Consider the following 12,455-nt stretch of genomic DNA (forward strand, 5'->3'; position numbering starts at 1 on the left):
GCTTCATTCAAGCTACATATGCGATGATGCTGTGGAGACTCACAAGACGACAATACTGGGTAAATCCCTGCCAGTGCCGAAGCTAAGAAAGACCCTGTATACGCGCGATGAGGTCACTTGAGCCATTTGGAGCGTTAGCCGAAGCTGTTTTCGTCGAAGTGCCAGTCGTGAATCGTGGGCGAGCGGGTGAGACTTGTCAACACGTCGCAGCTGCGTCATTAAAGGTGAGGACAGTGGAAGAGAAAGCCTTGTTTGTAACTGGTCGTTGATTGTGACATTCCGATGGAAGAATGCGGAGTTTAGCGACTCGCCTGAATCCAAGTGGCCTCCGCCTGTGTCCCTCAAGCTACTATACAAACGTCATGCAAACATGCGATCCTCTTGGGTCAACAATGCTGCTAATGAGGGTGTCTAAGGTATTAAAAAGTGTAACGATGGTCGTGCTCTATGGAGACCGGGATATCTGTCCCTGAACCATAGAAGGTCGGAAAGTGTTGAAAACCCGCAAATCCAACACGTAAGCTCTAATGGTACAGATGGGGATATTTGAATCGCCGAATAAAGGGGGTAATCATAAACTATGCGAACGCCAGGAAACGCCGTGATGATTCCTCGTAACACGAGGTAGCCGGGAGGTATACAACACCTATGTGTAGCGAGAAATTCGTCTAATCCCAACCAGAGCTCGCTGTGCTGCGAAAACGCGACAGTGGATATCTCAAACAAAGGTGTCAAAAAGACACATGAAAAGATAGAAATGAAGTCCAAATGAAGATGTCGGTCATCTAGTAATCGGCACTTCACGCGTCTGGCGATGGATGATCCTGGGCACCGTCGTTCTTGTGTACCTTACGATGCCTCCTGAGGTTTGACACAACAGAGAAATGACGACCGCAGCCTTCCACTTCGCATGCGAATGCTGTGTATTTGTTAGTAAGATTCGGTGGAAGTTGAGCTACGAGGACGTACGCTTCTCGCCAGTGTGGCTGTACATGTGTGTCTGTAGCGAGCTAGGGCGAGTGAAGCGCTTATCGCAAATCTTGCACTTATGCTTCTTTTGCGAGCTCGACGAGACTTTTGAACTGAACTGGCCCATCATCGACTGCGGCGCAGGAGGCATGGAGGCACCCAAAAGGGCGCTAGGGCGGGGCAATGTCCTCGAGTTGGTGAGGTCAACAGATTCCGAGGCAGAGCTGTAGTCGGTAACAGATCCCTCGCCGCCATAGTAACCATTGGCACCGTAGCTGGCTGACGAAATCGACGAATGCGCAGAGTGTGTCGAGGGGAAGCCGTACGAGTCGGTCGAGCTGCGGTTGGACCCCTGAGTGCCGTAGATATTCCTTGGTGTGATATCAGACTGGCTCAATGACACCATGCCGCGGCTAGCGTCGAGCGCATCGCTGAAGCTGTTGCGGGGAGCTTGTTGTGGCGCATTCATTCTGCTAAAGTCAACTAGTGAACTTTGGCGCTGTCGCTGGGAATCCATGGAATATTCATAGAGCGCTAATGAGGGGACTGACGGGTGTGAGGAGCGACGCGCAGCATCCTGATATGTGTAGGGAACCCGATCTTGTGTGCCATATTCCACCTGAGAATAAGGAGCCGAAGTGGGTGCATACGTTTGGTTGTTTGGAGAAGCAGATGTAGCGTATCCGCCTGTGTAGCTCCTTGACATGAGATCTTGCGACACATCTAGTAAGTCTTCTGTCGCAAATGGACCTTCCGGGAGGGCAATACCTTGTCCGAGAGGAGCGGCCGTTACTGGGATGCCGTGGTAAGGAATCGCAATGCTGGTAGGGCGAGGCTGAGACTGCTCAAGTCCGGCCGAGGCAGGTGTGAGGGATGTTGAGTACAGTTGCTGTGTAGCACCAGGAGCCGACACCCATGGGTTGGTGAAGTGTGGTGCAGCTGGGTAACGCAAAGTATCGTAACCCATGCCAGCGAGCTGGGTTTGTTGACGGTTGTCGACGGCCATAGCCATTGCGGAAATAAGGAATAGGTAATGAGGTAGTCGACGTGAATGTAGGGTAGATGAACAAAGGAGTAGTGCTACACGGAGCGTACGCGACTCTTGTTGATCCAGAGGCTGAAACAGATGGCTCGAAAGTCGGTAAACGTGGGGATGGAGACGATCAGTAGCAGATAGTGGTGGGATCTGCGAGCCTTTTGAATTCAGGTCTGACACTGGGGACACCCGTGATGTAGTTCGCCTAGGCAAGTAACGATAAACCCGTCGGTATGTCGATCAGTTGACCTGTCCTAAGCAGGAGTGGTAGCGGAAGTCTTGCGAGATTAAAGATTGGGCCCTGGCGGACACAACTGACTGGTGCTCGAGCGTTTCAAGCTTCGAGTGTGGAGAAAGTTGTTCAGCGGGCACAGGGGCGGACCGCAAGATTGTAAGCTTGCGTGTCGCGGAGGTGAAGGTGCGGTCGGCCGCTAACGCGTTCAGGTTGATGGCAGCAAATGAGCAACAAAGAGGTAGGGATGTGTTGAGCGTAAGAACGTATGAGGAGAAGATTGACTGTAGCGCGTGTTGTAGTCAGAGATGATGCAAAACCAAGGGAAGCTTTGAGGTATGAAGAGTGCTGATCAGCGGGCATCAATGGGGAGTTAAATTCTGTCTTTCGCAATCATCATAGGCTGCGGGCCAAGCACAAGACGCTGCAGGTTGGCTGAATCCCAGTGCGCAACTACGTCGAAGGCAGGGGTTCGGATTTGACCCCACCCACCTAAAGGCGGCCTTGGCTTAGCGCCTCCTTAGACAGTGGAATACTCCCCGGTCCTGCTGCGTCCCGCGCCTCTGCTGTGTGTTTGGCCGATTTGAAGCGCCTCCCGCTCTTCAGAGGTCTGCTCTGACCTCAGGCTTTGGCCGGCAGCTCACGAAGCCGGAAGAGGGTCCGATGGTGCACCGAGCTGCTAGTACGAAGGCGTCATAGCTTGCGCCCGCGCGAATCAGCGGCCCTTGAGACGGGATGGCTTTTGGTGGCGGCAAAAGAGAAAATGCCAGGGTTGTTAGGTGTGCCCAATGCAGCCTTAGCGTCCGTCCGAATCCCATCCTGCCGCATTGAGACTGAGCAGTGAGGCTAAGCTGAGGTCAACCTCCCGCCGCGCAGCCATGCAACGGGTGGATGTGTGGGATTCGTTAATCCCTTGTTGAAATGGATCAGATAACTGTGCTCTTGAGTTTTAACGTGTGCGGGCTGTTGCCACTGCCATGTCGACTGGGGCACAATATCTGCAGACAAGACGAGCAGACGGGGCAAGCATCACACGTTGAATATCCCCTGTCAATCGGACCGCTAATCGCGTACCCATCGCCACGTCGTTGAGGATGTTTTGAGAGGTTACATCCACCCTCAGACTCTGGTTCCGCGCGACAGCGCAGTCCGCCCCGTACACTGTACAGGCACTCAGTCCCCTAGATAGTCCTTCGCAGCGTGAGCTTGGCTCCAGACAAGCACGGCATTCCGTGCCAGCTCCGTGCAGAGGGCTGACTCAGGTGGGATTTATATCCGCCAATGTCGCGTCAGACTCTGCGACGCGACCGTTCGAACGTTTGCTGGTTCATCTCTGGATTTTGGCGGCCCGGCAAAGCTGGGTATTCAGCCCTGGCACCGAGTGACGTCAGACGCACACACTTCATGCACCAGTCCACAGCCTACGACTCGTGGGTCACGAGACGACAGGTGGCAATTTGCAACCTACCGCGCCAAACCCGCGCTCCTCACCGCTGTGATTCCGTCCCAGCGACCAGTCACGAGCTGAATCTTCCGCCATGAAGTTCTAAATCGCTAGGATGTCTCATCATGCAGGGAATGCCATCCTCCTGCAGCACGTTGCCCCACCTTTTTCACATTCCTACCTTGTCGTAGGCTTGTGCTGCGCTAGTATCGTCTTTTCGCTTCGCCTGTTTTTGGCGTCTTTAGAGACAGATGTCGGTGGGAGGGTCCAAAGTCATGGTCAGCCGTAGTCGGTCGCTCTACTAACGACAAACGGTTATACGATCCTGAAGCCGCTGACGCTCCTTACCGGTGAAGACAATGAATCAAAGGACACCGCCAAAGCAAAAGCAATAAACTCAAGACTCGACTTGAGTACTCCACAGCTGCCCTTCCCGAGTCAGCGGCAGTTCCCATGCCCAAAGCTCGGCGAGCCTCCAGTGGACCCTGCAGCAAGCTGCCAGATCAACACTAGTTAGCACGTCTGCCCCAGTGTCCACAATGTGCTCAAACTTTGATCGAGTCCGCGGCGGCATCCAAGAGCTGCCAAGTTTTTATCGTGGCTCGTTAAGCTCTTGGGGCCCTTTTATTTCCGCAATCCTTGATTTGTGGAGGGATGCAGGACACTGTCGCGAAAATACTGGAGCACGCAGAATGCCACTTGTGCAACGAGATGCCATCATCTGTGTGATCGTCTTACACACATTCCTCACATGGAATCATGTCAGATTTCATCTCACATAGCACAAACCAGACGCGCGGCTCTCAAAGATCCAAAATCACACGAGTGTCGAAGCTGGTGGGTCTCCCTTCGTGTCCTCGGAGTCGACAATGGATTTGTTGACAGAGGTGATGACTGGGCATACGAGACTGGCCCGATTCGTTGCAAACTGCAAAACATTCCGCACTCTACTAAGCTTCGATTGCTATACCTTAACGTCGCGGCTGCCCCTCTACCCAAGTTCACGCTACCACCAAAGGCCCGCTTCCCCTCAACGCCATCCCTCCGCCCCAAAACAACCTTGAACCAACGTCTGTCATCACCCGTCGCTATCACGCAAGTGAAGCATCTCTATGCAGCCAGGCCTAGTCAAGCCGGTGAGGCATGTGAATAGATTCACAATCTCGTATAGTGTGACCTCGATTCATTGCTCTCGCCATCTCTTACATCGGCGAGACAGAAAGGAAGAGTAGCTTGTTCCCAGTGCAGCGGTATATTGCTCAGTTAGCGCTTTCGCAGTAAACCCTTGGAGGGGTACTGTAGACGTACATAGTGCGTTTTGCCTGCTCGGCCAATGGCACAGCTGCGCCCAGCAAAATTAGAAGCAGTCGGTCACACGTCGGCCACAACTCCTGTTCAAAGCGCGATGTAACTCTCCGAAATGAGGTGCCATTGCTGGATGTCAGCTCGTCAGATGGTGGCAGCTTTGCACGCACAGAGACTGCCGTTGGAACCAGGTCAAAGCACCTTTGGATCGTGTTGGAGTCAAGGGTAAAGTCGATGGCTACTAGGGAGTTGAGTCGCGAGCTTGTCACCCACGTGCCGTGTGACGATCCTGTCCATCTCCCTTTACCTTTATGAATAAGATCAACGCTGCAAACACCCAACGCGTTGGCTCAAGTCCCCATTCGAGATACTCAGGTCCCCATTGGTGAAGTACAAAGTCTCGAACCAGCAAAACGCACATGGCAACACGGTCGATCGCTATCAACTCTCCTTTTCCAGTACCCACAGCTCCTATAGGGTGCATGTTGCCGCTTGTGCGCTCCAATCAATCGTCTCGCCATGTTCTGGAAATTAGGCATCAAGGATGCGAGCTACTCGTCGACGATGTGAACAGTGGGAGGCTGGTTGTGGAGACATGTTCTGAGGCTAATTCGATGTCGCGACCAGATCCTGTAATGGTTCCTGAGAATTTCAGGGGCCAAGCCTCGTATGGAGAGACCCGTTGTGCACTATCTATATGTGCAGATGCGGGAGCGCATCCACTGTTTCGCTCTTCCGATAAACTGCTTCTGGATGCGGAGACAGCATAGTGCTGACCATGTCTGAAAGCGCACGTGCAATAAGCCGCGAACATCCTCAGTGCCAATAGAGCGAGGCTCTGCTCGCCGATACACCAGCTAAGACTTGACCTCGTGACCCCCCCCCCGTCGTCTACGAGCCGCAAAATCACAATGACCAAATGAATCATGATCGTGATGCTAATTATTTTCACAATCCTTGGAGGCTGTACTCACTGGCAGTTGTGCTAGCCAAGGTGGAGTGCATCATGCGCTGCGAATTGCGCTGATTTTTATTTGGTCTTGTGCTGACGCCAGCTTCGGTGTGCAGCGGGCATCGGCAGAATGCAAGCAACGAACAGCATCCATTCCAATAGGGCAGGACTATTCATGCTTCTTTACCGTGCTGTAACTTACTTGAAGTTCTCCTCAACATGACTCCGAGAATTTCTTGGAAACTCGAGCTACGCAAATCCGCTCGGTCAACCTTCAAACTGTAGGGAAGGCAGCGGCTATTGGTTGTATTATTCATAGTATAATCAGGCCACGAAACCACTTGAGCAAGACTACTCGGGGGACATAGCCTGTGGAGTGATCGTTTGTTGGCTTTCGCGAAGACGAGATTCTGAAAGCGACGGTCGAGGTGCAAGATGCTCTGCCCTGCTCTGCGTCCGGCTGTGCGGCTGGTTGACCACATCTGATCCGGCATCTGGCGATTCTTTCGGCCTACGTGCAACAACTTCGCCATCTTGGGCATGAGAAAACCTCTCCATGTTCTCTTCTGTGAGCGGCATGGTGGGCTCGCTCTCCCGACCCTGAGCCGTGCCGTGGCGGTGAAGCTGCGGTCCGGTGAGTGATAGCAATTTGTCGTCGCGCAGCTTCGTATCTCTCTCCTCAGCCTGTATTCGCCTCAAAGCCCTGTCCGCTTCATTTTCCGATGTCCTTGCGAATGCTGCATCGCTTTGATAATGCAACCGGTCTAGCTGGGCGGTCAGTGCGGACGCCGTTGTTTCAGGACGGTCCGTTTGGCTTGCGATTTGCGAACTATCCTTTGCGCTAACGTTATTTGTGGCGGAGGAGGTCGATGTGGATAGATACCCATGTCGATCTGGTGCATTTTTGGACAGCTTTGCAAGTGCCGTTTTTCGGCGTCCCTCGATCGCCCATTTGACAAGCATCTGGCGCGAGTAAGTTCACGTTCACCATGGGGGTTGAGTGGTCTAACCTTTTCGAGAAGTTTGCCTTTGACTGGCTTGGCCAAGTAGTCCTTCAAAACATCAGTCACTATGTTTTTGACATAGGGGCATGTCTCATGCAAACTCACGTCCATTCCTGCCAGCGTGCACTTTTCCTTGTCACCCTGGATGGCGCTGGCTGTCATTGCGACGATAGGAACGCCTCGAACTTCAGGTTTGTCTCTCCACGGTGCTTCAGTTCTGATTGCATGTGTGGCAGAGTAACCATCTCGGATAGGCATCTTCAGGAAAAGTTTAGTCACAAGATCAGCACCCGGTCGTGCACCGTTACTTACTTGCACATCCATGAGAATGATGTCGGGCCGTGGATGAGAAGGAGTGAAGTCCTTTGCCAGATAGTCCAGAACTTCTTGACCATTCCATACCGCATTCACCGAGAATTTGAGCTTCTTGATGGTCTTCAAGGCGATCTGCTGGTTGATATGGCTACGGTTTGCTGTCAGTCACTGCCTTGCAGGCATCGCCATAGTAATACAGACTTACTTGTCTTCTACGACCAAAACGTGGGTATTCTTCCTTTCTAATTCCGGTATACTGGCAAGATGATCCGGCAGCTTGCCTCCGATCGGGAACGGCTGAAGTCTCGAATGCGAGTCTCTAGGGGTCAGCGGCGGCGTGTGATCTTCAGAGCTTCCTACTGACACCGACACGTCACTCTGAAGCCTGTCAGGGATTGACGCAAGATCAACCAATGGTGACCCGTCATCGGAATAGGAGGCTCTCGCGAAAGGAATCCAGAACGTGGCTGTAGTGCCTTGTCCCAGCTTCGAGTCCAACCAGATCTGACCCTTCATGAGCTCTACAAGGTTTTTACTGATCGTCAAGCCCAGACCGGTTCCACCAAAGCGACGAGCCGTAGAGGAATCCGCCTGACTGAAGGGCTGAAACAGGTGCTTACGAACCTCCTCTTCAATGCCAATACCCGTGTCATGCACCATGAAGTTCACCGTTACCGAATCCTTTGACCTCTGGGTGATGGCGACATTGAGCTTCACAGATCCATCCGACGTGAACTTGATACTATTCGTTAGAACATTCGTCAGGATCTGGCGGAGTCGTCCTGGGTCACCGATGACTCTCAGATCTTGCTCCACTTCATGCTCAATGAAGCTATAATACGCCAATCCTTTCCGTTGTGCGGCGAAAGACATCATCTTGTTGACATCTCGGAGGACCACGCTGAGACTGAACTGCACTTCCTCGACGTCGAGTCGCCCGCTTTCGACCTTGGAGAAGTCCAAGATGTCGTTGATCACAGTCAAAAGGCTGTTGGCTGACCGATGTATATTCTCTGCGCACTCCTTCTGCTCCTCATTGAGATTCATGTCGAAGAGAAGCTCGCTCATACCAATCACTCCAGCGATCGGCGTCCGGATTTCGTGCGACATGTTGGCGAGGAATTGACTCTTCATCCTGCTTGCTTCTCTGGCGGCTGCAGCATTAGCCAACAGTCTCGAGTTCTCCTTCTCCTGCTCCTTCAGCTGGTCTTCTCTTTCTCGCAACTCCGTTATATCCATTGAAACACCAATGACACCGTCGATGAATGCCTCGCCTTCAATACCGCCTGTCCGTATAGTACTCCACCGTGGCACAAGGCGCGTTCGGAAGTAGCGGTTTGAAGACATGTATCGTTCTACCATCTCGTCTTGTGCCTTGCCGTTGAGAATTTCCTGGATTGGCTGTCTCCAGCGCTCTCGATCTGGGGCGTTCATGTCGAACTGCTCGAACATGTCTCCACCGAGAACCTCTTTGCGGTCTTTTTCGGGGCCTCTGTCGCCTTCCATCAAGACCACCTTATTTTGCCTATCAACAGCCCACAGCACGATTTTGGCATGCTCGATGACCTTTCGCAGCTGTTCGCGCGTTTGTTTGGCTTCCTGGCGAGCCATGACTAGATCATGGATGTCAGTGCAAGTACCAAACCACTTGATGATCTTGCCCGCATCGTTGAGGAAAGGAATGGCTCGCCCGAGCATCCAACGCCAATCACCATCGTATCTCTGGCATCGGTACTCTGTGTTGTATTCGTCACCGGTGGCGAGGCAGTTGAACCAGACCTGCTTCGAAGTGACCATGTCCTCAGGGTGGAAAGGCAGTCTCCATCCCTCGCCCAGACTCTGTCCTTCGGTAAGACCGGTGTAATCGTACCAGCGTTGCGAGAACCAGTCGTGGAGGCCGTCAGGCGTTGTTGTCCAGACCATGACCGGCATAAAATTGGCGATGTACTCGAACTGCTTCTCGTTCTCCTCCACCCGAGCTGCTATCGCCTTGGTATACTCTGTCACATCCTTGAATATCACAATTCCTCCCAAGAAGTCGCCGGTTTCCGGATGCACCACTGGCTCTCCGGTGGCCTCGAATACAATGCCCCTGCCGGTGCCTAACTGGCGCATACCAAGTCGCACCTTCTCAATACGCTGCTTTGTCCTGCACACTTGTACGATTGGAAACTCATCGATGTCGAGCGGTCGCTGGAAGTCCTCCGTCCAGACCTTGAACAGAGCGAGGAACGCCCGCTGATCGCCTGGAGTATACGTAGCATCTTTGGGCAAAAGTCGTAGAAGCGCTTGATTTGGTATCCCGAAACTCTCGTCTTTCCACATGGCGTATGCTGGCATGTTAATCGAGTTGAGAAGCGCATCCTTCAATTGAGTAGCCTTTTGGAAGATTGAGATCGTAGACGTATCTAATTCACCGAGTATGGGTGGTCCACGGGGTGGGAAGATTGGCTGTTGTATTGTAGGTGTGACGACTTTTGAGGCGTTGGTCGAGCTGCTACCCGAACGGTGTCCTGATGATGAGCTCGATCCAGAGCCGCGCGACTTGTTCAGGTGAGGTCCGGTGTGGGTGCGATTGACGACTCGACTCGAAGGGCGCGCTCTGCCCACTGATTGCGAAGCTGTGGTGCTGGTGAAAGTCAGAGTGAAGTACTGAGTGTCCTCTATTTTCCATATCGAAATGATACAAGTGGCCTGGAACGCGCCATGTTGTGAGGTCTTGTCTTTCTTCTGTACGGCACCGCCAGGACCGCGCATGAGTGGCGAAACAACTACTTCAACAGAGACGTCATGTACAGTAGTCCGCGCCAGGTTTGTACTGCTCAGCAGGGGCAGCGGGGGATTCGATGGGGAGGAAGTCCGTTCGTTTGTCGAGTGCGCTGTGGGTGTTGTGTTACCGCTCTGCAGCTGGTCATTCTCTTCATCGGTACTGTTCGTTTGGGCATCGTCGATCACACAATCTAGAAAGTCCTTTTTAGATATTAATACCCGCACATCAGCCTCCTGGAGAATTCTGACGCACCTCCCATGACACTAACAGTGGTGATCCATTCTGCAGAATGTCAATGCCGAGCTCTCCCATTGTCTTGTCCTGCAGGACCTCAGATATCGAAAAGTCATGATAGGCGGTACTTTCGAAGTCGATTCCCAGCAGACGCCCCATGGCCTCGTTCGCGACCACTACGGTCTTATTTGATGATAGGACCAGCAGAGGTACTGGCAGGTACTGCAACGCGGTCAGAGACGCCACCATGGCGGACGGCTGCGACGAATGTATTGACATGGAGTCTCTGCTGTGTATGGAGCTGGGAGACTTGGGTCGGTCGCTGATTGGGAAATACCCGCTCTCAGCTTCTTGCAGGTCCTGAGTCATCATGATTGAGAGTTGTATTGTGCAGGCCGTAAGTTTCGTAGACTATGGTTTATGCTCTGCGTAAGGCGCCCAGAAGTCCTGAGCCCAGATTGCCCGATATTCCACGGTGACTGCAGAACAGACCAGGGCTCTACTAGACCAACCGAGAGCACTGGAGGACGTGGTGCAAAGCAAACATGGAGGGTATCGAACGCAGACGTAATCGCTGGAGGTGCAAAAGAGAGAGAGGGGTCCTGGGCGCCGGAAATACGCGACTGCAAACCGTTTGTTGATGTGCGACGCGGCGTGTAGTCGCGGCTGTTCTAGATCTGGACGCTGGTGGAAAATCAGTGGCTCGGCAGTGTTCTCTAGGCCACCCTGACGGTCGTGGACGATGCGTGCGCGGTGATCGTGGGATGTGCTGCTGCTGCGCCAGCAGAGTGGGAGGTGAAGCTGGCAGGAGCACTGGAGCAACAGATACGGCAGGCGCAACACGGGTATGAAACTTCCGTGTGTCGATGTAGTGCAGAGGCCGCTCTTCCTCAAGCAGTTCTAGAATGTCAAGTTTTCGGGGCTGCCAGACACAAATGACGTTGTCGCGTTGGCGAAGACATGCTGAAAGCGCGGAGAGACATCCGTAGCTCGCGATTCGGATGCAGAAGCACTTGACGAAGGGTGAAACTGGGGACGATCCGTACGCAAGGTCCACCGAGCCGCGCCGATCATCCTGATGCTTTTCAAGATTTGTGAATTCTATGCTCAAGCAGAGCGCCAAAGTGCATTCAACAGATACCAATCAGTTCGCAGAGAGCGGGAGAATTCCACCATGTGGATTTCGCACTTCTCGCGACCGTCTGGCGACCAGCACAGCACGAATTGACAGCTTGAGCTAAGATTGCCGCATCCCTGCTCGCCTGTGAACCACACGATGCATCGGGCCATCGGCCCTGCCCGACCTCGCATGACAGCCTTGCAGAAGTCTCAGTGCAAGGCTGCATTCGACGCACCGATCTTGGGCTGTGGGGTCCAGGACGCTGCCCTGCAGCACTGTCGAACCAGCACAAAGGGACAGGAACCGCGAAAATAGTCCCGCATGTTGAAAGGCACCATAGTGAAGATCTCAACACGTGATCGCGTCGACCGAGTCTTGGCATCTCGCTCTCGCAACAGCTGTCTTTCTGATAGGCAACATCATCGAGGCCACCCCGACCATACGAGCGCCCATAACATCGCTCAAGACACACACTTGGTGGCGCTGTTCTGTCCTTGACAGCCAACATGTTCACTTTTGGCCTCGGTGGCCTCTTCTATGGTGAGTTATGAGCTCTTGTTTAGGTACAGCCGTCACTAACACTGCTCGCAGTCGCTGTTCTCCTCATCAATGCGATAGCGATCCTCTCGGAAGACCGGTTCCTCGCGCGCAGTACGTCGAACTCTCCACATCCATCGCTGACCCCTCCTACACCGCGCAAGTGGCCGGCCTCAGAGACCCCGTGTTGGCGAAGTGCTGTGAACTTGCCACTACTATATATAAAATGTCAACCTTGGACATTGCTGACAGGTAGTCATAGTTGGCTGGACTGCTGGCGCAGCAGAACCTAGCTTTGGGCAGCGAGACGATGCGAGCGTAAAAGCACGTTTGATAAACTTGGTTTCCTCAGTACGAACACTCATGAGAAGTACGTCAGCACTGCAGTCGAGCAATACAGGGGCTCATGGCATGCTTTGCAGCATGCAGCATGCACATGGTGCACTATGCTAACGAGACTACAGTACCACTCATGTTCATCAACACCCTCATGATAGTCTATCTATTGGTCCTCGGTTGAGCGAAGCGCACTTCCAG

The 12,455-nt window shown here is 53.1% G+C and overlaps 4 protein-coding genes across 4 annotated transcripts; 2 read left to right on the forward strand and 2 right to left on the reverse strand.

Annotated features, from left to right (window-relative positions):
- Nucleotides 1-800: 800 nt before the first annotated feature.
- Nucleotides 801-1,981, reverse strand: M421DRAFT_54411 (C2H2 finger domain-containing protein FlbC; the record flags this gene model as incomplete). Its single annotated transcript, XM_033595221.1, has 2 exons — nucleotides 801-919; nucleotides 970-1,981. 2 exons carry the CDS (start codon nucleotides 1,979-1,981, stop codon nucleotides 801-803), a joined length of 1,131 nt encoding a protein of 376 aa, XP_033452542.1.
- A 2,239-nt stretch (nucleotides 1,982-4,220) lies between these two features.
- On the forward strand, nucleotides 4,221-5,301 carry M421DRAFT_89614 (uncharacterized protein; the record flags this gene model as incomplete). Its single annotated transcript, XM_033597783.1, has 3 exons — nucleotides 4,221-4,404; nucleotides 4,464-4,817; nucleotides 4,994-5,301. 3 exons carry the CDS (start codon nucleotides 4,221-4,223, stop codon nucleotides 5,299-5,301), a joined length of 846 nt encoding a protein of 281 aa, XP_033452543.1.
- Nucleotides 5,302-6,101: 800 nt separating this feature from the next.
- On the reverse strand, nucleotides 6,102-10,897 carry M421DRAFT_288554 (putative histidine kinase HHK6p). Its single transcript, XM_033589002.1, has 5 exons — nucleotides 10,280-10,897; nucleotides 7,463-10,227; nucleotides 7,048-7,405; nucleotides 6,949-6,990; nucleotides 6,102-6,901 (listed from the first exon to the last, which is right to left on the reverse strand). Exons 1-5 carry the CDS (start codon nucleotides 10,631-10,633, stop codon nucleotides 6,290-6,292), a joined length of 4,131 nt encoding a protein of 1,376 aa, XP_033452544.1. The 5' UTR covers nucleotides 10,634-10,897; the 3' UTR covers nucleotides 6,102-6,289.
- A 990-nt stretch (nucleotides 10,898-11,887) lies between these two features.
- On the forward strand, nucleotides 11,888-12,438 carry M421DRAFT_1942 (Yos1-like protein; the record flags this gene model as incomplete). The annotated part of the gene is made up of 4 exons (XM_033588034.1): nucleotides 11,888-11,921; nucleotides 11,973-12,032; nucleotides 12,181-12,288; nucleotides 12,383-12,438. 4 exons carry the CDS (start codon nucleotides 11,888-11,890, stop codon nucleotides 12,436-12,438), a joined length of 258 nt encoding a protein of 85 aa, XP_033452545.1.
- Between the last annotated feature and the right edge of the window lie 17 nt (nucleotides 12,439-12,455).

Source organism: Didymella exigua (assembly GCF_010094145.1).
Source record: "Didymella exigua CBS 183.55 unplaced genomic scaffold M421scaffold_4, whole genome shotgun sequence".
NCBI classification, from domain to species: Eukaryota; Fungi; Ascomycota; class Dothideomycetes; order Pleosporales; family Didymellaceae; genus Didymella; species Didymella exigua.

Coding starts and splice junctions, on each gene's coding strand:
- M421DRAFT_288554 (XM_033589002.1), bottom strand. CDS start 10,633: ATGATGACTCAGGACCTGCAAGAAGCTGAGAGCGGGTATTTCCCAATC. Junction 7,406..7,462: donor GTTTTGGTCGTAGAAGACAA/GTAAGTCTGTAT, acceptor AGCAAACCGTAG/CCATATCAACCAGCAGATCG. Junction 6,991..7,047: donor GCACGCTGGCAGGAATGGAC/GTGAGTTTGCAT, acceptor GATGTTTTGAAG/GACTACTTGGCCAAGCCAGT.